General features: G+C 42.5%; 2 protein-coding genes across 2 annotated transcripts; both read left to right on the forward strand.

Annotated features, from left to right (window-relative positions):
• Window positions 1–12,702: 12,702 nt before the first annotated feature.
• csrp1a (cysteine and glycine-rich protein 1a) lies at window positions 12,703–19,156 on the forward strand. Its single transcript, XM_056422845.1, has 6 exons — window positions 12,703–12,849; window positions 16,133–16,242; window positions 16,732–16,900; window positions 16,981–17,110; window positions 17,202–17,298; window positions 18,792–19,156. The coding sequence occupies exons 2-6, from the start codon at window positions 16,134–16,136 to the stop codon at window positions 18,866–18,868; spliced, it is 582 nt and encodes a 193-aa protein (XP_056278820.1). The 5' UTR covers window positions 12,703–12,849; window position 16,133; the 3' UTR covers window positions 18,869–19,156.
• Window positions 19,157–20,115: 959 nt separating this feature from the next.
• On the forward strand, window positions 20,116–22,504 carry phlda3 (pleckstrin homology-like domain, family A, member 3). The gene is made up of 2 exons (XM_056422849.1): window positions 20,116–20,824; window positions 21,917–22,504. Exon 1 carries the CDS (start codon window positions 20,386–20,388, stop codon window positions 20,812–20,814), a length of 429 nt encoding a protein of 142 aa, XP_056278824.1. The 5' UTR covers window positions 20,116–20,385; the 3' UTR covers window positions 20,815–20,824; window positions 21,917–22,504.
• Window positions 22,505–23,129: the final 625 nt, after the last annotated feature.

Below are 23,129 nucleotides of genomic sequence, written 5' to 3' on the forward strand. Positions count from 1 at the left end.
GTGCCTGACTCCACCTGCAGGTGGATCACTGACTTCCTGTCTGACAGGAGGCAACGCGTGAGGCTGGGGAAGCACGTCTCTGACTCCAGGACTATAAGCACCGGTTCCCCTCAGGGCTGCGTTCTTTCCCCTCTACTCTTCTCCCTGTATACCAACAGCTGCACCTCCAGTCACCAGTCCGTCAAGCTCCTTAAGTTCGCGGACGACACCACCCTCATTGGGCTCATCTCTGGGGGGGACGAGTCCGCTTACAGGTGGGAGACTGACCACCTGGTGACCTGGTGTGGGCAGAACAACCTGGAGCTCAACGCTCTGAAGACAGTGGAGATGGTCGTAGACTTCAGAAGGAACCCAGCCCCACCCACCCCATCACCCTGAGGGACTCCCCAGTCGACACTGCAGAGTCCTTCCGCTTCCTGGGCACCATCATCTCCCAGGACCTCAAGTGGGAGCTGAACATCAGCTCCCTCACCAAAAGAGCTCAACAGAGGATGTACTTTCTGCGGCAGCTGAAGAAGTTCAACCTGCCAAAGACAATAATGGTGCACTTCTACACCTGCATCATTGAGTCCATCCTCTCCTCCTGCATCACCATCTGGTACGCTGCTGCCACTGCCAGTGACAAAGGCAGACTGCAGCGTGTCATCCGTTCTGCCGAGAAGGTGATTGGCTGCAATCTGCCATCTCTACAGGACCTGTTCGCCTCTCGGACCCTGAGGCGGGCAGGTACGATTGTGGCCGATCCCTCCCACCCGGGTCACAAACTCTTTGAGGTCCTTCCCTCCGGCAGGAGGCTGCGGTCCATCAGGACCAAAACCTCACGCCACAAAACCAGCTTCTTCCCGGCTGCCGTTGGCCTCATGAACAAGGCCCGGACCCCCACCTGACGTGGTCACTTACCCCTCCCCCACACCTCAAGCCTGTGTTATGCACACACTACTTTGCACATGCACTTTTTGCACTCCTGCCCTGCTTTTTTTATTTTTAGTAGTACTTATTGTGTTTGTATGTTTTTATGTTTTATGTTCACTGTATGCACCTATACACCAGAACAAATTCCAGGAAGGTGAAAACCTACTTGGCAATAAATACAATTCTGATTGATTCTGATTCTATTTAGGGTCACAGGGTAAGGGGTGTGTGTGTGCAGATGATACTCAACTATATTTATCGATAAAACCAGAGGAGAGCAACCAACTCGGTAAAATTCAAGCATGTCTTAAAGACATAAAAACATGGATGACCAGCAACTTCTTGATGTTAAACTCAGACAAAACCGAAGTAATTTTAATCGGCCCTGAGCACCTCAGAGATCAATTATCTGGTGATGTGGATTCTGTAGACGGCATTGCCCTAGCATCCAACACCACTGTAAAGAATCTTGGCGTTATCTTTGATCGGGACTTGTCCTTTAACTCCCACGTAAAGCTAATCTCAAGGACTGCATTCTTTCATCTACGTAATATTTCAAAAATCAGGCACATCTTGTCTCAAAAAGAAGCAGAAAAATTTGTTCACGTTGCTCACATGAGACTGGATTACTGCAACTCCTTATTATCAGGCTGCTCTAATAAATCTCTTAGGTCCCTCCAGTTGATCCAGAATGCTGCAGCTCGTATTCTCACTAAAACTAAGAAAAGAGATCACATCACTCCTGCACTAGCTGCTCTGCACTGGCTCCCAGTAAAATCAAGAATCACTTTTAAAATTCTTCTCTTAACGTACAAAGCCTTGATTGGTGATGCACCATCATATCTTAAGGAGCTTGTAGTACCATATTGCCCCACTAGAGAGCTACGCTCACTAAATGCGGGACTACTTGTAGTTCCTAGAGTCTTAAAAAGTAGAATGGGAGCCAGAGCCTTTAGTTATCAAGCTCCTCTTTATGGAACCAGCTTCCAATTTCAGTCCGGGAGGCAGACACAGTCACCTCGTTTAAGAGTAGACTTAAGACTTTCCTCTTTGACAGAGCTTATAGTTAGGGCTGAATCAGGTTCACCTGGTCCAGCCCCTTGATATGCTGCTATAGGCTTATAGCTGCCGGGGACGTTTTAGGATGCACTGAGTACCTATCTCCTCTTTTTTCTCTCCTTAAGGATGAATTTTCATCTCTCAATCACACGTTACTAACTCTGCTTTCTCCCCGGAGTCCTTTTGACTTCACGTCTCATGGGGTCATCGGACCCTATGAGACGGCATAGATCCTATCTGCCTGATGGATCATCGAGGTCTGGGCAGTGGCGTGTCCAGACCTTTTTGACTGGGGTGGCCCAAGTGGGGAACTGACTTATGTAGGGGTGGCATGAAGTACGAGTGCACATCGGGGCGGGGGGCACGGAATAGCATTAATTTACCATTTTTGTCTCTACTATCCATATCTACTTTAATTACTTTATAGTGTCTTACATTCCTGTGTTTAAAGTTTAATTTAAAAGATAAACAGACCTACCAATCTCAACAGAGTGACACCATACAAATGTAATATAAAACTTCCATACTTTATTCTTTAACAACTTGTACAGTACTGTATATACAAAAGAAAATGCACATTCTCAGAGTAAGTGCCAACAAACTTAAAATAAAGTAATAATGCCAACAATATTGAAAACGGTCACAGTATAAAGTAAAGTGCCAATAAAATAAATACAATTAAAACTGTCACAGTATAAAGTAAAGTGCCAACAAAAGACAGCCCAGATACATTTAAAACAGTTGAATTCTCCTGTTCTTGTGTTGGCTTGCAAACAGTTTTATAAAGTCATCCATGTTCAATGCCTTAGCTCTTCTTGACTCAATGCTTAGCACACCTAAATGGCTTAGCCTGCTATCTACCATTGTTGTCCTCAAATGGTTTTAATTAGCTTTAGAGCAGAAAAGCTCCGCTCACAGGCAGCACTGCTGACTGGAAGGGCTACAGCTATTTTGCACAGCCTGAAGAGCTCATGAAACACCTCTTGGTACGGTTCTAAAAACACAGTCAAGTCTAGAATGCTTGCCAACTCTCTTGCCCCACTCTCAGCCTTCCTTTTCAAAATTCTCCTAGCCTGGTGAAGCTCATGAGTAAGATCTTCTTGATCACAACCATACATTTCACCCAAGCCAAATACTTGGTTGTCTTGAAGGAATGTACTGCTTTTAGGGTTTAGGGCCTGTAAACCCTTCATTATAAAACAGTTAGGTTTTGAGAACCTTCTTTCCAATTCACCAATCATGGAGTCAAGGATGGGGTAGAGTAGTCTCTGTCTGAATGTATCTTTGTCATCATTACCCTTCCGCAGGCCTATAGTACATGTCACATAAGACCCACCAAGTTTGGAGCTAACTTTTGTGATCTCTTCTTCTCACTATTCTCAACAGCTATATTACACTGTTTGGCTGTCTCTACTATGTCATGCCACAGTTGATCACAAAATGTCTCAGTCCTGTACTCCTGAAGTGTATCGTGAAGTGACTCCACCATGTCTACTGCCATAGCTAAATCAACTGAGGGTGACTGTAGCAGGTCAGAAAGCAGCTTTGTGTTTCCGAACAGTTTTCGGAAGGTTGCAAGGAGGGATATGAATGTGAGGTCAATCTGTGCAAGCAAACCTCGAGCATCAGTGGATCTGTCTCTATGATTTTCTTTGCTTATATTTTGAAGGACACACAACACAGCTGGTAACCTATCCATGAAGTTCCTGCAAGCCAATGCTCTACATGCCCATCTTGTGTCACTAAGTTTTTGTAACTCCTAGGCTGGCCCCATACATCTCCTTTTGAACATCCAGCCATTTCTGGTGCACATAAGATCCTGACATGTACACATAGAGCTTCTCAAGCAGTGAGAAGAAGCAATCAGCCTCTGGAACTGACTTCACAGTGTCAACTAAGACCAGGTTCAGACAGTGCGCATTACAGTGGACATAAAACGCATGTTTAGCCTCTGTCTTAATTCTGGCTGCCACACCTGTGTGTTTGCCACTCATCACTGAGGCCCCATCATAACCTTGTCCAACAAGATTTTCTTTGTACTGAAGGCCATATCTTTCTAAACACTGGATGATCATTTCGCTGAGCCCCTTAGCATCTAGATGTTGGGCATGTTGGAAATCAAGAAAGCTTTCATGCACAGCCCCGTTGTAGTAATACCTAACTACTAATGACAGCTGCTCCTTCTTTTCAGATCTTTGGTTTCATCAGCAATGACAGAGAATACCACACTCTCCTTCACTTCCTTCACAATCTCATCACGCACCATACTTGCTAAGCACTGCAGAATTTCATTCTGTATGGTATTGCTTGTGTATTTTGCATTGCGTTGTCCCTTCATTTTTTGGGCTACCATAGGATTGTGTTTAGCGATCATTTCTAGAATTCCTAAGAAATTCCCTTTGTTGTCATATTCTTCCGATTCACGGTGACCTCTTTGTGCTATATTCTGTGTTGCTGTCAAAAGCAGTACATCTGCAACTGTTTTAATGTAACTGCGATTCTCTTCAACTTTCTTTTGTACTCTTTGTTAATCATATCTAAGATAGAAGAATCTGTAAGCAATAGCCTCTTGTGCTCATTCCAAGCAAACATGGCATTAATGTGAGACTCAGATTTCTCATGCAACTTAAAGCCAGCATCTTTGTACGTTGCTTTTTCCAGTGTGAAAAGCCTGATTCTGAGGAGAAAACAGATTCTGACGCCCAGGCAGGAGAAGTGTCTGCATGCGTAACAGTAGGCTGAATCTTTGCTTTGTGAGTATTCAAGCCAGGAATTGTGGTTAAACCACACTGGATTGAACGCCTCCTCTTCTCACCTTGGAGGGTTCTTGGAAAAACCTTTAAACGAGGCTGAGAGGGACCTGCTGCTCTTGACTGTGAAATATCTGAAAGTGACAAAAGCATGAGAATTGGATCAGTGTCATGTACTTGTTGGGACAGAAGTGCTCATTGGGGCATTAGTACAGATGAAAGAATTGAATTAAGTACAATATATTTCATATGAAATATTAAGGCATACCATGAGGTCCAGGTGGGGCCACAAGGGCTGCTGCATCACCATCCCCACGTGTCACTGCATGGCCTGCAGGTACTGCTGGATGGTTCTCAGTGTCAGTGTCATTGTCAGAGAGTGGCTGACTTGACACACCTGAAGTAATATAGGGATTTTAACAGTTGTATCAATTTATTTGTATGTCAAATTAGTCATATTTAGCTTTTTCACACCTGTATTGTTAAAAATAGGGCTTTGCCCTGAATCTCAGTATAAGCCACTATAAGTATAGCAAAAGTGAAACATCTCAAGTCATAGCAGATAGTTTTATAAAGATGCATACATTACATACCCTGATGTGCAAGTGAAGATGAAGGGCCTTCATCACCAGTATCCTTGTCTGAGTCTACAAAAACACATACGTTGTCATCAGAATGATAATAAAATCAGCCTTTTTGTAAGTAGGCTAAGTGGTATGTTACGCAACCCAGATGACTAAAATGAAATAATGACTATTGCACTTCTACACTAATTGAGAAGTTAGTGTCAACTTTAGTTTCAATGTCTGGCAATTAACCACAATGTCATTGATATTATCAAGGCAATCAAATAAGTGCTTACTAAAGAGAAATCTGGAACTATCAGGATTTTACATACCCATGTGTACAGCTGAAGCTGGAGGCTCCTGCTGTACATCCCTAGCAGAGTCAAGCTGGCTCTCATCCTCAGACTGACTAGCACTGCTGGCTTCTGCTGCTCTGTCCTGCTCTGTTGTTTTGGATTTCTTTCTTTTGAAGAATCCTGAATGTTCTGATTTCTTTTCATACTGTAATAGTCGCATGTCATGATGCATGTCACTATATCTTGCACAATACATTTAGCCTAATTATGAATGCATGAATGAATGTGACATGCAAAACTTACTCAGGTCTAATGTTACAAAGTTAGAAGAGATACAAGACAGATTTACATACTGTAACGTTAAGTTAGCTAGCGTTAGCATCAGCGTTAGCATTAGCGTTAGCATTAGCGTTAGCGTTAGCATCGTTGACAATAACCAAACAATGATGACGACAGGTTTGCTAGTAAGCTGAGTCAGGAAATAATAAAATAAGATGGGAAAACGTTTTAGCTTTTAAACCATTCACACATGTGTATCAATAAGTCTACTCACATCTTTCAGGAGCTAAGAATCCCTGGACAGGTTTGCTAGGCAGCAAGCTGAGTCAGTCGACACTGTCGACAGTCGCGATGATGACAGACCTGCACCACATATCGTGAAAATCAAATAACGTTTTAGCTTATTACAGTTCAAACTTTTTAAACCACTGACTCATTATGTGTAACTGTTATCAATAATTCTAGCTACTCACATCTTTCAGGAGCGAGTAGCCGCAATCTCTTGATGTCTTCTTGATGTCTTCTTGTCGGTTGAAAATGAAAGTTCGGTAGTCACACAATTCAAACGTTCCCGCCTCCGTGGGCAGATAGCCAATCATAGTTTAGCATATGGGGTGGCACCTGGGGTGGCCAATCAGATTCCAGGGGTAGCACGTGCCACCCCTGGCCACCCCCTAGACACGCCCCTGGGTCTGGGTCGTGGAATTCCTGCTCCTGACTGCGCCACTGTCCTGTTGAGACTCCGCCCACTGTTGAGACTCCGCCCACTCCTCTTCCCCACCGCCATCTGCCTGATGGATCGTGGAGGTCTCCATCGTGGAATATGCCTACTATGAACTATTCATACACTCTGTCATATTCATTGAATGTATTTTAACTCTAAATCTGTCCTTCTGTACACATTACATCTATTGCATCTGTCCATCCTGGAGAGGGATCCTCCTCTATTGCTCTCCTGAAGGGTTCTTCCCTTTTTTCCCCCCTGAAGGGTTATTTGGGAGTTTTTCCTGATCCGATGTGAGGTTTTGGGGCAGGGATGTCTATGTGTACAGATTGTAAAGCACTCCGAGACAAATTTGTAATTTGTGAAATTGGGCTATACAAATAAACTGAATTGAATTGAATTGAATTGTGTGTGTGGGGGGGGGGGGGGGTGATGGGCTGATAAGCTGATGGGGTGGTGATCCCAGTTTACATTGGGCGAATGCAGGGAATTCCCTGTACAGGTCGCCAGACTATTTATCTGAGGGTTTATTATCCTTATTATGTTAATAACATTCAATTTGATTTAGCTGAGTTATACTCACATGCAGGGTATTCTGCTGATTTTGGAAAAAACATCGTAGCTACATTTAAATGGACTCTGCTGTCCTCTATGGCACTATAACGTCTTTGTTTGCATTTGTGGAAACAGTTACACTAACTCTACTGTAACTGAATTTCTGATCTCTTCTATTTGTATGTTATTTAATTTTGTGTATTTTATTTCTTATCGTTTATTCTTTTTAAGTGTCATTCTAGTGCTCTACTCAAACTATCTAAAGCAATTTAAATTGTGTCTGTGATTGAAATGTGCTACATAAATCAAGCTGCCATTCCTCATTATAACAGTATGGCATTACTAATATGTTTCTATTCAATTGTGGACTGAAACACCAACATTGCACATTTACTTTGTCTATTACTATGTTATTTGTATAATCATCATATGGCTGCAGAGCTACAAAGACTGCTTTCAATGTGTTGTACTACCCTACAGCCACTCTCCATGCATCTCTCTGTGGCGCAAGAGATATCCACGAGTTGGTTTCAATTTCCCTTTTCTTAAGATTTCTCTTGATCGTGTCTTTATACCGGAGCCGAGGGCGGCCACGGTGTCTCTCTCCAGATGGTAGCTGCGAGTAGAGAATCTGCCTCGGCAGACGGTCGGTTGGCATTCTCAGAAGGTGTCCTGTCCAGCGGAGAGTCTTTCTGATAAGGAGGTCTTCCATAGAAGGGAGTCCTGCTCGTTTGAGAATCTCCATGTTGGTCACCCTGTCCTGCCATTTGATTTTCATGATCGACCGCAAGTGTCTCATCATAAAAGCGTGTAGCTTCTTCACTTGACTCCTGTACACTGTCCATGTCTCGGCCCCGTACAGCAGAGAGGAAAGTACGATCGCTCGGTATATTTTGCCTTTTACTCTTGTGGACACATGGTGGTTGTTCCAGAGTCTTTCGCGAAGGCGACCAAAGCACATGCTAGCCTTTGACATCCTCCTTTGTATCTCAGCTTCGATGACGCCATCTCTTACTATTGTGCTGCCGAGGTACGTAAATTCTTGTACAGCGTTCAGAATGGTGCCATCGACCATGATATGTTCCTCCCTGGTTGTTACAGAGTTCGACTGAAACAGCACTTCTGTCTTTTTGATGTTAATCTTCAGGCCAAACTTTACTGATGTAGTGGCAAACACTTCTACAATTCTCTGGATCTCTTCTGCTGAGTGGGCAACTAGTGCACTGTCGTCTGCAAAGAGTAGCTCCCTCACCAATATCTTTGTGGTCTTTGTCTTCGCTTTGAAGTGCGCGACGTTGAAGAGGTCAGCACTCTGGCGTGACTGAATGTGAATGTAGACTCCATCCCCCATGTCTCGGAAAACCTCTTCAAGCATCGCTGACAGGAAGATGGAGAAGAGTGTAGGAGCCAGTACGCATCCCTGTTTGACACCATTTGTTACAGCAAAGGCGTCCGAGACCTCCCCCCTATCTCTGACGTTGGCCACCATTCCAGTATGTAGGCCTTCTATCATGGTTGTGAACTTTTCCGGGCAACCATATTTTCTCAGCAACTGCCACAGCCCGCTCCTCCCCACTGTAGAAAGCTGCTTGCAAGAGTGTTAAAGTGCTGCTGGCTTTTGCAAGTTACTAGCAGCACTCTCGGGGATTTAACAGTAGTGTCACACCGGCAAGAACACGTTAAGACAGATGCGAACCATTAGTCCCTGCTGTGGCTGGTCGGAAGATGCTGGGAGTTCCATTCATCAAACGCCCTCTGTGCTGCCACGATAGCATGGTTTTCTGTTAGGGTTTGCTCCCTTAGCCTTTGATTCTATCAAGAATCTGTATCGCAAGGCCGCGGTTTTCAACGATGCATGGCAGAGGCGTCGAACTCCTTGAGGTAGGTCATACCCGCATACCATGATGTTATGTTATTTGTATAAAATAAGCTAATGAGGTCGTATTGAAATAAAAGTAAATAAAAGTGAAGTATCCAAATATCATCATGTTGAGCTTGATGCCTGATCAATACTGTGCATGTTTAACTCCGAACAGAGATGAGAAGGTAGCAGGATGGTTCACTCCTTCGTTACTTTCATCATTAGCTCATGTAAAAAAACTACTCGTTTCAATCTTTTTCTCCACTTGCCCAATCAGGCCAACACGTTGCTCCGATGTCATGGATGTACGTTGAGTATCCGGCTACTTAAACCTATTGAAACTGGTATGTACGACTACTGTTGCAGTGATATCTCTTGAGCTGCTGTTGCATGAAGCCTTCTCAGCAGAGTCCGTGTCCACAGCGTCTCCAGCTGAGCCTCAAAGTTCTGGATAGGATGGGAGGTGCCAGCCTCAAAGAAGGTGGAGATTGTCGAGGCCACACTTCCCACAGCTTTAACACGCTTTGAGAAGCTGAGGCGGCCGAGGCATTATACAGAGTACAACACATTTCATCAGGATGTGTGTGCATTCGTGTCAACATGTTACAGTGGATTTGTTTGTGCCTGAAGTGAAATAATGTTTACGGAAAATACATGTATATTAAATGTGTGGAACTTGCCACTTTGGTTGTGTTTATATGTACATTAAAAAACATATTTGATTATTTACAGGGCTCCAGACTGCGACCAAATGGTCGCATTTTGCGCCTAAAATTAGACACAGTGCGAGTAAATTTTTCATCAACTCGCGCATGCGCGACCAGTAAATTAGCAGATTTCTTTTTTTTGTTATTAAATATTTTTGTTGTTTACAAACTTGTTCTACACTTCAGCCCACTATAGTTAGCGGTAATGCCTGAATGACTGGTTTGCTAACCGACATTAACTCCAGAAGAAGAAGAAAGGAGACGAAAACCGAAGAAGAAGAAGGCTGGCCTGTGTGTGTGTGGGGGGGGGCTAATGTGTGAAAAGAGGCGCACCGCAACGGAGACGCAACGAGGGCGAGGGCCGCAGAGTGAGAGGTCAGAGGGGATCCTCACCACCGAGCGGCGTCCCCGTCCCCCGAGTTGAATCTCTGGGTCGACTCAGCCGACTCTCACATGTCTGCCCCTATAGACTGATGTTCACGGTAAACGCATTCCATCAGGAGCGCGCGAGGATTTTGATAAAGTTAGCGGAAGGATTTAAGTGACAACATCCGGTTTTGCAAAGTTAGCGGAAAGAACCACGTGAAACAACATCCGTTTATCAAAATAAGATGTCGACAAATCATACACTAACATATAAAAGTAAACAATGAACTGATGTATCTTTATAGATAGTTTCTGAGATTTAGCTTAAATTATGCTAACATTTTTACTGGACCAAGGAAGAGTTTATAAAAATTAGTCAGTCTTTTGTATGTTAAGAAAAGTCCTGTATATAGATTTCCCCAAGAGTTCCAGGAAATGAATAATGCAGATGTGTTCCATACATATCTGAAATCCCCTACAATAGCAATCAAACTATTTTAATGTATCAATTAGGACATTTTTCAAAGTAAAGTCCTAAATGTTTAAAGAAATCGGTAATTTCTTTAATGTTTGAGTTGCTTTATATATGTATTTCCTCATAGTCCTAGGCAATAATGCTACACAATAAATAGAATGCTTCAATCAACACCGTGATCGGTGATTGGTATTATCGGATCGGCAGATACTGATTTCAGTGATCGGTATTATCGGTGATCGGCAGATACTGATTTCAGTGATCGGAAACACTGGAGTTGATAAGCGTGTCTTGTCTGATCAATACACAACAGTGAGGTGTGTGAATGGACCGAGCGGCCAGCTGCTGATCACGCACTCAATAGCTCGACTGCATGAATAGAAGGAGCACCCAAGACCCATTTTGACCCAGGAAAAAGTGCGCCCCTAACATTTTAAGTTAGGAGCGACTGTGCTCCTAGTTAAAAAAGTTAGTCTGGAGCCCTGATTTATTCTCCTGAGTGTTTTTGTTTCTTTAACATGTTTAACATTTCTAATTACAACAATTGATATTCACTTCTCAATGTTGGATTTGCATTGGCTTTCCTGCGCGCGTCTCCGTGATCTACAACACCCAACATGCAGGAGGTCTATCATCCTGCATGTTATTGATATATATTTATACATACATAGCTTCCACCAACACATTTGTAAGGGCACATTCCACATACGTTGGACAACGGACAGGGCTGTTCAAAGGTTAGGCTTAAAATCGAACAAGAAATTGTCTTTTTTTTAATCAATGTCTTATCTTGCCTTTCAGGGCATGGCACCTACAATACCCACAATGCAACTAGATTGCTGATAGTTTAGTCAGAGATTTGAGCGTGTTATTCTAGTAGCTGCTGATGTGGCCTCAAGTCGCCTACAGAGGTGTGCTCCACCTGGTGGTGATGGCTCAATCACAGAGCCGGATGCTCCAGTGCTTCATCTGTCAACATTGTCAAGCAGCTCTTCAATCCAATTTAAATAATGCTTTCTCATCCATTGAACATCTCAGATTGACCTTTATCAGCTGGTGCCTAAAGGCTATTTAAGGCTGTGGGTTATAAAGTACAAAGGCTGTTGAGATTGCGTCCTATTTACTGTGTAAGAGGGAACACATTTTACCATTTAACTCCTCAAACTGCTTATCTGTTAAAGGGTTGTTAACCTCGAGACATATTTTTTTGTAAAAGATAGTGTGATGACCTTACTGGCTCATGAGATAAAACACAGAATAGGAGAAAAGAATACCAATAGTCAAAATCTGCAACCATCAAGAATTAGAGCAATGTACATTATTTTTGATGCAGTCAGCTGGAAGGTTATCTTGTCAACACTCACTAATCTTACTCCTGCTTAAAGAAATCTAGAGGGAGACCAAAGTAATCCAGGAAGGAAGTATCCTCCATTAATGTCGACCAACAGTCCTATTCTCTATTCTCAGGTTTAAATATTACATAACGGGTAGGTTATCCCTCACCATGAAACTTCAAGACTGGCATTAAGAAAAAGATAGAAAACGTCAACACAATACAACTTCTTCATCAATGTGGATTGAGGCTTTTTGCATGATTTCATGTAAAACCCAGCCTGAACCCACATGTTTTCATACATTAACCTACTTTTAGTATCCTGCCATTTAATATCAGCCGGGAAATAAATGAATGAGGCCTGCAGAAATACCCAAAACAAATGAAACATGTAAATTAATAATGAAGCATTTTTAAAAGAAATGCTTTTGCACCACTCACCACTTTTGGCCTTTTTATAAAAACAAGAAATATTAAAAACAGAATATAATGTTCCACACAAAAAAAAAATTTTTAAATGAAACAATTTCTAATAAAGTCTGATCAATCATATCCAATTGAGATTGACCGAAAGGGGACCAACACATTGAGTAAAGTGAACTGGATCTTTGTGTTATACTTTATATATTTTCTGCATAGAGTGTATCTTCCTTATTCACTGTGTTTCTGGCTCTAATTCTTCCACGGTGTAAGTAATCACACAGCTTTTCAATCCAAGATCCCTCCCCATTCATCTCTCTCTCTCTCTCTCTCTCTCTCTCTCTCTCTCTCTCTCTCTCTCTCTCTCTCTCTCTCTCTCACTCAGTCAGAAACTCCCCTGTTGCTCGACACGCCATAACTTTGCGGACTGAAGCAGCAACAACAGAAGCTCCTTCATTTCATGACATCTGGAACAGAGGAACAAACCAACCGCACTGTCTGAGCCTGTTTGAGTCATCACTGACTAACAGCACCTACTAACTACAGGTGAGAAATGTTCACACATTACAGCCTGCTTACGCTTACTGTTTGCCTCTTACTGTGTCTCATTTCCTACTCTTTGTGCCGATGCATGATGGGAAAAACAGTCTGACACATTTTAAATGTGTTTTCTGTGTAAGTCAGGCCAGAGGGGACTCCTTTTGTTTGAATAGCTATGTTTGCAAAGTGGTATTCATGCAGTTAAACAGTAACAAAATGTGGACCACTCATGTAGGCTACAAGAAAAACAATTACAGTCAGCAGAGATCTCAATGCTCTGAATGATATAGAATAATCAGCAACTTCTACTGATTTTAAACACTAAATCTCACAGATGTCACATGCAGACACATTTATTTAATGAACAAACTTCCGGATTGATTTTCACCTCTTACTTCTCTTTAACTCTATTATATTTAAACATTCCTGCACAACAGTCCATGTTCAACATGTCTAAACCTGCAGACCCGCAATCATCAACATGTACCAGAATTCATCTCCAATCATGTAGTTCATCTTAATGAAGTGACTAACCTGTTTTTTTCCACCATCTGTTAGCCTACCCTGTTCTTTAGCTCGGATTGGAGTAATCTTTACACCATTACACACTCTTGTCTCATGTCCAAGCTTCTACCGTCTTTTTTCTGCTCCTCGTTGATTATCTTGCCTATAAAACAACATGAAGGAGTTCAGAGTTATTTGAGACTTCTGACTGACCACATCTAGTCATGTTTTCCTAGTTGGGCTGCTGGAAAGCTCTTAAAGGATCATTTTCTACCACAACAAATATTCCTGAAATTTCTGCTTTTACTGGCAGTAAAAGCAAGGTTGGGTCCTGTTTCCAGGACTGTGGAAAATACAAACTGCAACACAGTTTGATAATTCAGTTCATCAGAGAATCAAGACCTTTCATTTCCTCTGTTTCACATCCTACTTATTCTGCTTCAGGTCTGTTTCTTCAGACCTTCCTCAGTTCAGCCTTCTGAGGTTGTATTTTATTGTTTATTGATTAATATATGAATGTAGTAGTTTCCAGTACAACTATTGTATATGACAGACTTATACATTATTTAATATGTGACAATCCTGCTGAAGTGATTATCTATTATTGTATTGTGAACATGCTTTATATGTAACATTAACACATGTATATTAAATGCCCATCACCAGAACATTACAATTGTGGCATCCGCAGTGAAGAAGTTATGTTTAATGTTGGTGTTGATGTTGTATTTAAAAAAAAAAAAAGGTAGCGAAGTAGCGAGGCAGGCACGTGCACATACATTTTGGGGGGGCAGGTGCTCAAACCCCCAAAAAAGGGCACCCATTGCCAAAAAAAAAGAATTCTGACTGAGTTGAAGCATAAGCAGCAATACACTGATGATGCTGTCCTCGACCTGCGTTTCCTCTGGGCAGCATCAGACCGCTAGCTTACATATTCTTTATGAATAAAGATGAATTATTATATGGCAACAGTACAAGCGTTCTGATTGGCTAATGGGTCGTCATGCCAGCCACGTATCGCCCTCCTCGCTGGTCTGATACGAATCCGTAATGCCCTCTGACTTTTCAAAATGAGCGATATTGATCATCATCAACAGCCAAGAGGAAATTCAGAAGCAGCGAAAATGTGTTATTGAAAGTGATGAAGACTAGAAACTATAGTTTGGATCACTTGTCTTGTTACTTTACTGTAAATTAAAACTATTTTACTGAGCTGTCTTGTCCGTTTTCTACAAGATTGGTCGTTGTAAGACTGGAACAGACCAAACAAAGAGATAACACATAAAACAATGAGGCACAGGGATAGCATGACACCGAGAGCTATCATTGTTAGAATAGTTTAGCTGCTATTTTCTAGCTGTGAATTCTCGAGACATTTATGAACATACTTTCAACATATTTGAAATTGTCTAAACGGCATTTATACAACACAAAGAAAATGCCTGTTATCTCTCTCTCTCTCTCTCTCTCTTCATGACGCCAGTAAACAGCTGCAAGGCTTTGAAATCAGTATGTCGTGAGTTTTTTTTAAATTTATTTTTTTAGGAAACGTCGGACCAGTAGTGACGTCATCTTTTCAGCAGCGCTAATGTTGTGGTTGATTTATCAGAAAACAACGTCAGGGGACAAACACCGTCATGACCTGTGTGTCTGAGGCTGCGGGTCAGAGGAGAAGGAGGTGCACCCGTTTAGTAGCGCGAGGAGCACTGCGCGGAGGAGGAAGTGGAGGAGGAGGAGGGAGGGGCGCGGCGGGGGGGGGAGGCTCGTGAGCGCCGCGGAGCATGTCGGGGCGAAATTCTCACAAGAACTCAAATAAATGCCCCGTCGGATATTAAAACACATTTGGGGGGACTTGATGACAGAAAGAGTAATGTTTATTCTTAAATACTGAAGAATGAAAAAAGTGTCTCCAGCAAAAAGGGCACTTTTCTCATCCAGGGCAAAAGGGCTGGTGCTTGAGCACCACTAGGGCTCTATCTGTGCACGTGCCTGTAGCGAGGTAACTTGGTATGGCCAGGCACACAAAGAAAGTGCCTTCATGGGTCATGGGAAATTACAATTCCATATTATGCTCAGATAGAACAAACCCACAACTCAGAAGTGATGCAGAATGAGGCAGGCAGGCAGGGGTAGGGAGGTGGGAGGGTTTGCAGTTTGAGGAATGTGAATGTGGACAGAAGGGACGGGAATGGGAGGCTCGTGCTGGGAAACAGGCTGTGTAGAAACTGACAGGATGCCAGGGTCTTTCACATTCCACTAACTTTAAGACTCCTCATGAAAGTCACATTTCATGTTACTTCCACATGTCTTCACGTTTCAAAAGAAAGTCGATATCGTCACTAGCTAACAAAGACAAAGACAACTGGTATTTTCTGTTTCACTGCTGGCTTTGCTGGTTCTTCACAGAAGGAGTGGCAAGAGTGAAAATACTGGTCTGGCTTTGCAAAGCCACCAAATCTGAATATTTAAATAGAGAAGAAACTCAAGTAGATGTGTTTGCTTGATGGTTATGTCAAGCAATTAGTTCATTGATTTGTTTTTGTATTTAAAGCCTACTTACAAATGTAAATGACAGAATTTTAAACCACATCATGAACATATATTTTAACTGCATGCCTTAAGAATACCTATAAACTATCTAAGCCACAGTCACAGCATTTTATTATTTATTTACCCGCCAATTCACTCTTGTTCTGTATATTTATTGACAGATTCTAGACAACTAGAAAGCTGGTATCACAGTGTGTTCTTGTGTCTGTGTTCATGCTGCATGCAATTACTAAAGCATGCCATTAGGAGGAGGAAACCAGTGTGGCCGCTGTCAGAAGACCGTCTACTTTGCAGAAGAGGTACTCTGTGATGGGCGGAGCTTCCACAAGTCCTGCTTCCTGTGCAGTGAGTAAACTCTTTGCTTCTTCCTGTCATTGTCAACGGGGAAACCGCTGAACTTCCTAAACGTGTCACTTGTCATTACAGTCACAAGTCATCCTAACCTAATGTGAACTGTTGGTCATCTACTCTCAACGAAAAATACGAAATATAAAACAAAAAGCTGTCATGGTTGCTAAAAAGAGGATAACAAGATAATGTTAATACTCATATAATAACCTATATTCTTCTTTGGAAGATATAATTCTGTCATATAAACACTAACAACATGTTTCTGTGACTCAACTTGACAAATATGTCGGTTTAGTTGTGAGAGTTATTTGTTTGACATTCCTGTGATGGACCTTAGATGAGAATATGTTTCTTCAGTTGATCTGTTCAATAAAAGGAAACTGTTCAGATAAATGGGCTGAAGAATATGTGGACATATAAGTACATTTTTAAAAAACATGCATGTAAGTGTGTTTGTGTGCATGCTACTGTTTGTTTTTGCAGTGGTGTGTAGGAAGAACTTGGACAGCACAACTATAGCTGTTCATATGGAGGAAGTCTACTGCAAGGCGTGCTACAGCAAGAAGTACGGGCCAAAAGGTTACGGTTATGGCCAGGGAGCAGGGACACTCAGCATGGACCGGGGAGAGTCTCTGGGTATTACACATGAAGAGTGAGTAACACACACACACACACACCTCGCAGACTTTTTTTAAAGGCCTTTTACCAATGGGTTCTCTCTGTCTCCATCAGACCTGCTCCTCATCGTCCCAGCAGCAACCCAAACCCATCCAAGCTGGCTCAGAAGTTTGGAGGGTCCGACAAGTGCCCTCGTTGTGGCAAGGCCGTCTACGCTGCTGAGAAAGTGATTGCAGCTGGGAGTGTAAGGGAAAACGCACACATGCACACGCATTTGCATGCTTGCAAAAAATACATCCCTTTTAAAAATGTATTTTCTATTTATTTATCTATAGGCGTGGCATAAGATTGGATGTTTCACTTGTGCCACATGTAATAAGAGCCTTGAGTCAACCACACAAGCTGATAAGGATGGAGAACTCTACTGCAAAGGTAAAGCGTCACTTGCTAGTACTGCACACCTTTTTAAATACACATGTAACCTGTTCATACTGTCACAGCTAACACAATACCTAGGTTTGCATCTGGTTCCATACACATCCGCTAAACTGATCAAACATAAAAATATACCAGACCTAATATGGACCTTAATAACATGCATTTACAACCGCTTTCAAGTTCACTCTGAGAGTTAATTCATGATGAAGAGGCCGAGGAGTTGCAGACAACAAGATCGTGATTGTCTGAAAAAGCTGATTATATATGATACACCATACAATACAAACACAACATATACAGTGGCACTATTATCAGAACAAGGTTGCACATCAACAGGGGAAGATCTGATGCAACAATCACATTTCCACTGGCCTGTGAATGCATGACTGAGTTGAATAACCACAAGAATACAGCAGAGGGACCCGCAATACATAAATATATCCTAAAGCACACAAGAACATTGTAAGGAATAAGAAAAATAGCTCAAAAGCTTGTTTCACTCATTTAACTGCTTGTTGTAATGTTTGTGTTGAATTTAAAGAAGAGGCTCAGAACTCTTTTATTATAGTTGTTATTGAAGTGCATCTCTCTGCCTCATGTAGCATTTGTGCAAGATGCTAATTCATTTCCAGGTCTCGTATCCCATGTGTTGGTTTAAACTTGGGTTTTAGATGTTAATGCCAGGCCCAGTCAAGGATTTTCCAAGCATTATACATAAATTAAGTTTTTCATGACAGACGTTTTGACTTGTCAAAGTAGGAAAACATTAAGGATGGCTGCATTTCATTGAGGTGAGTCAGTTCCAGGCCTCTGATATGGAGCCATTTTTACATCTTTACATTCTTGCCTTTGACAAGTAGTGAGAAGGGTGTATTACCTCCATTTGAAGCAGTAACATTAGGCCCCCTTTCTAAATGTGTGCCCACGGCACTGGAACCGTAACATTACTTTACTCAGTAATATTCTCATAGGGTGATGTTAGCAGGAGAGAAAAAAGAAAACAGAGAATGCTACCATGAGCCGTAACATTGTTTTCTCTACTGCACGGAACTGTCACATCGGATTTGTTTTCTTTCTACAATTATCCAGTTACGATTTATGTTAGATTAGTTCAATTATCGTGGTCCTGCATATCTTCTGTCTCCCGTTCCCTGGAGAAGTATGCAAACATCCAGATGTTATTTTCCCCACACGTACGTGGTGTGAAGTTCACGTCGCGCTGCAGCGTCCAGGTCCGCAGAGCTGACAATCTGTATCGGATTGCCACGAATTTTGTGAAAATAATGCATTCAACGCTGATTTTGCGACGAACGCCTTTGAAAACATAACTCGTTGCCCAAATGTGACGAATGCTTCTAGCGAGTTGGATAGCTTTGAACTACACGCAGCGGTGCACCACCTGCGGTTAACAGAAAGGATGTGATGTTGCTTCCAAGTGTTGTTTTGTGTCTGTATTGTGTTTTTACGTTGTTTTCTCCTTCTTTCAGCCTGCTATGGCAAACAGTTTGGTCCCAAGGGGTTTGGGTACGGACAGGGAGCTGGGGCGCTGGTGAATACTCAGTAGAGAGCAGACCACTGAGATCTCTGTTGACATGTTTGCAGAAAGCTGCGCTAACTGTCTTCTGACTGCAGAGGGCAGACTGCTGCCTTTAAACATCCACCTGACTACATCCACGTGGAGGATAGGGTCCATACTGAATACTCAAACATGTCTCATCTTTTTCATGCTGCAATGATGATTTGCACCTTCTGATCTTCCCCCCCTTTCCCCCTTGTAATAGAGTAAGTGTTGCTTTTTTGTGTTTTTGTTATGCTTTCCAAACAGAATGATAATAAACAAAGTTGTTTGTGCCATTGTTTCTTTTTAATTGGTGCAGAAAATAGACAATAACATGAGGGAAGCTGTATGCGTTGTGTGTGTGTGTGTGTGTGTGTGTGTGTGTGTGTGTATGTGTAAAATGTCACACAATCATTGTGTCCATTCTTTTCATAACATTGCAGTGACGCATGCATTACACATTACAGTAAAGATACATCCAGTATCTTGAGAGACGCCGTGGGAATTAGTTTCGCTCCACCCATAAAGCTCATTTGTCACATGCCATGCAACCATCAGGGCTGTGAAGAATGACAACACGTTGTAGTGCCATAATTAATCTTTACCATGAGAACAGTGCAACTTCAGAGGAATCAGCCAGGCTTTGTAGCTTGTGAACCAATTCCTAAATGATCATTTACATCATTAAGTCGGCTTACATTGGTTTTAAACATACCTTCCTATTTAAGGTGTAGTGGTTTACAATAATGTAGCCAAATATAAAATATAATGTATCTGTAACTGCAATTGCACAAACACACTACATTTAACAAATCATTTACAAAGATCGGTAATACCTGCTGAATAAAGATATTTTTTTACAATGTGTTTCTCTCTCACGCTCACATATTTTTAACTTCTGACTTCCATCCAGCTTCCACCCACTCGCATTCCAGCTCTGAAAAGAGACACAAGACAATGCAGACAATGGAGCTACATGTGATTTCAATCAAACATGTAAAGCTTCTTGAAACAAATGTTACTTATAAAGAGGTGCAATGTGACCTTATAGGGGAAGGTGGCTAAACACACGACATGACCCAACACAACGCACAGTGCTGTGTAATCTCTTTCTACACACACACACACACACACACACACACACACACACACACACACACACACACGTACACACACAGGGAATTTCATAAACAGCCCGCGGATCTCCTCCTGCCGTCACCAGGAGGAGGCGGGGAAGGTCCACATGAGGAGCCGGGCATGTTCAAACATATCCAGACCAGCCGACCAACCTCTAGTGTTGTCATTGCGCATGGCATTTATATATACACACAGAATATATACGATTTGTTGGATTGGCTGCTATTATTCATGACATATCCCGTACCGGTATGTTTTCCTGAGTGACGCGTCGCGCCGCACAGTAACGCACGAGACGTGTGTTTAATGGACACATCTTGGGACGAATCACTGCTGAAGACTTCCTATATTCCGGCTCTTTCTGAAGACTCCGGCTCAGTGCGGCCATGTCTTTCCCGGCCAAAGTGATGAGAGACGGGCTGCTGGAGAAGCGCAGCAGCGGGCTCCTCCAGCTGTGGAAGAAGAAGCGCTGCGTGCTTACGGAGGAAGGGTTGCGTCTCCATAACTGCAAAAGCGGCGGCGGCGGCGGCGGTGATGCTCCGAGCTCGGCGTGGGGCTCCAAAGCCAAGGAGCTCCGTTTTGAGCGCATGGCCACTGTGGATTGCGTGGAGTACAAACGAGGGCTGGTGTATTTCACCGTGGTCATGGCTACGGGTAAGGAGATTGACTTTCGGTGTCCGCAGGACGGCACAGCGTGGAACGCGGAGATTGCTTTGGCACTGGTGCGCTATAAGAACCTGCAGGCCGTGCAGACGGGACGGAACCGGCACCTGTCCGCACACCTGGGCAGCACTGGGGAGGATGAGGAGCTCTGATCTGGTGAAGGTAAGTCTTCCTGTGATGGAGGCGAATTAGACTAGGGCTTTCATACAATATAGAAAATAAGTTTGAAGGAGGTTATTCTATGTAGTAACTTATTAAGAATTACACATGTGTGTTGTGTCTGAGGGACAGCAGCACCACACCCTCTCATAGGTGGATTGTCTCAGGTTCACAGTAGGCCTACTAACTGTCACTGAGATTAAAAAGAAACCCAAGACAAAGCATCCCTCAGACACATCAAGGGTAAATGTATCGGTATACGTTTTATTAATTGAAAACTTCCAGATATCCTAAACCATTTCCATAAAAACAAACAAAGTCTCCAATCAGTTCAACCCATGATAATCTCCCCTCTTGTGGTCGGAGTTGAGACAAGGTGCAGTGATTGGATGGAATGAAAACATGGATTCTTTTGGGAAATGAGGTGGCACACGGCTCAGAAGCACTCAGGCTAAAGGTTATTTACAAGTGGTACCAGTGTTTATGTGTAGATCAATGTGTCGATGTTCCACTCTAAGTCGTGTCAGCTTTCATTACTATGGCCATCGGCCTGAACGTCACCACAGTCGACTCAGGACACAAATGCTCTCTCACTTGAGGACATAATTAAGACGCAATGAGAGCCTCCAAAATAACATCTGCCTGCCTCTCCCTCACCAGGCAGCCACGTATTTTTAAACACACACACACACACACACACACACACACACACAAACATGGCCTTTTCTTATGTATTTCGCTGACCTGTTGACAAATAGACTTTTGGGGCGAGGAGCTAGGCCCCCATATATCTTTTTCAGCGTTTCCACATTTTGAACACAATCAGTTGTGCCATCACATGACAACATGACATATTACTTACTGAAACTAGTCACTGAGTATGTAAGTCTGAACTATGAGCTCATAGTCCAGGAATCCACAGCGATGCTTCCTTAAGAGAGCAGCAGTAGTCAAGTGCCCAATTTAACTCAGTAGCTGTGGTAACAGTGTCACAACTCACTACAAATGCACTGTATAACACTATCAGCCACACAAGAGGCTAATGTATGAAGTAAGAATTTATTATTAAAAATCTGCTCTTCTCTTTTTCTCCAGGCTTATTACTTTTTGGGAGTAAACCAATCAAGAGTGGTGAAGGGTAGAGGACACCAGACCCATCAGTGTGACTATCGTGCACATCATGATGGGATGTACAGAACGGCCATCAGTTTGGATTAAAGGGCCGTGAACAAGCGTCACAGACACTCTTCTTCTCTTCCTTCATGAGCTTCCTCCCACTGTTATACAAAGCCTAGGAATCAGATATACTAAGCAGCATGGATAGACGTATTTGTCGGAGGTCATTGTGCTGCTTAAGTAAAAACATAGCATGGTTTGGACAGACAATGGAGCCGGGAAATTGTTTAACCCTTGTGCCTTGAGTTTTTAAAAATATATTCCATTTTTCTTTAACGTTTTCTGATGTCTTCTGAAACAGGAGTCATTTTATTTCTTAGGTTTTGATGGAAACAAATCACTCGCTTTAAAAGAAAGAAGAAAAAAAATACTTGAAGTTGAACATGAAGAAGAAATGTTTGGGTTATTTTCATTGCACATTTTATTATTGTTTTGTTATATATATCTTGAAACCATGTACAGTATTACTACACTCTTAAAAATATAAAATACTTTTTTTGTCAGTAATCCTGAAGTCTTTATTTTAGATCAATACATCTGTTCTCTGGAACATGTAATGTCTTTTAGAGCTAAACAGTCAGCTGCAATTTATTTTAGGTTCAGCCCATTAATTGCTAAGCTCATCTGTTTCCAGTTGTGGTGTAACCTTGCTGTTATAGCCTCTGGAAAATACACACATCCCCAGATACACACACAAACACACACACTGGCACACACTCCTTCTCTTGCGTGTGTGCTGAAGTCAAGCAACTTTTTTTCCTGAGCAGTGTGGAGGACTAATGAGAAGCACAATGAGCCAGAGGCATGTGCACACACACATCCACCCACACGTACTCACCTTACGTGCATACCCAGCATGCAATTCAGCAAGGTCTCAGCATCATCATACTCGTTAGTTATATATTGTTCATTAAAGCATGTGTGTATGTGTGTCATGAACATAGCAGTCTGTGTGTGTTTGTGTGTGTGTGTGTGTGTGTGTGTGTGTGGAGCTCAGTACAGGTCAGGAATAAAGGGTTGATTGTGTAGCGACTTCTCCCGTTACTGTGGAAAATCCCAAAGCTAGCCACACCGCATGAGTCAGCGAGGGACCAGGAGCAGCACGAGGAGCGGATACACCCAGCGTTGTTCG

This window comes from Pseudoliparis swirei, chromosome 9, assembly GCF_029220125.1.
Source record: "Pseudoliparis swirei isolate HS2019 ecotype Mariana Trench chromosome 9, NWPU_hadal_v1, whole genome shotgun sequence".
In the NCBI taxonomy this organism is placed as follows: Eukaryota; Metazoa; Chordata; class Actinopteri; order Perciformes; family Liparidae; genus Pseudoliparis; species Pseudoliparis swirei.

Bases quoted from the DNA above. Each gene is read 5' to 3' on its own strand.
- phlda3 (XM_056422849.1), top strand. From the start codon at position 20,386: ATGTCTTTCCCGGCCAAAGTGATGAGAGACGGGCTGCTGGAGAAGCGC.
- csrp1a (XM_056422845.1), top strand. From the start codon at position 16,134: ATGCCATTAGGAGGAGGAAACCAGTGTGGCCGCTGTCAGAAGACCGTC. The intron at 16,243-16,731 runs GTGAGTAAACTC...TTGTTTTTGCAG, and splicing joins CAAGTCCTGCTTCCTGTGCA to TGGTGTGTAGGAAGAACTTG. The intron at 17,299-18,791 runs GTAAAGCGTCAC...TCCTTCTTTCAG, and splicing joins TGGAGAACTCTACTGCAAAG to CCTGCTATGGCAAACAGTTT.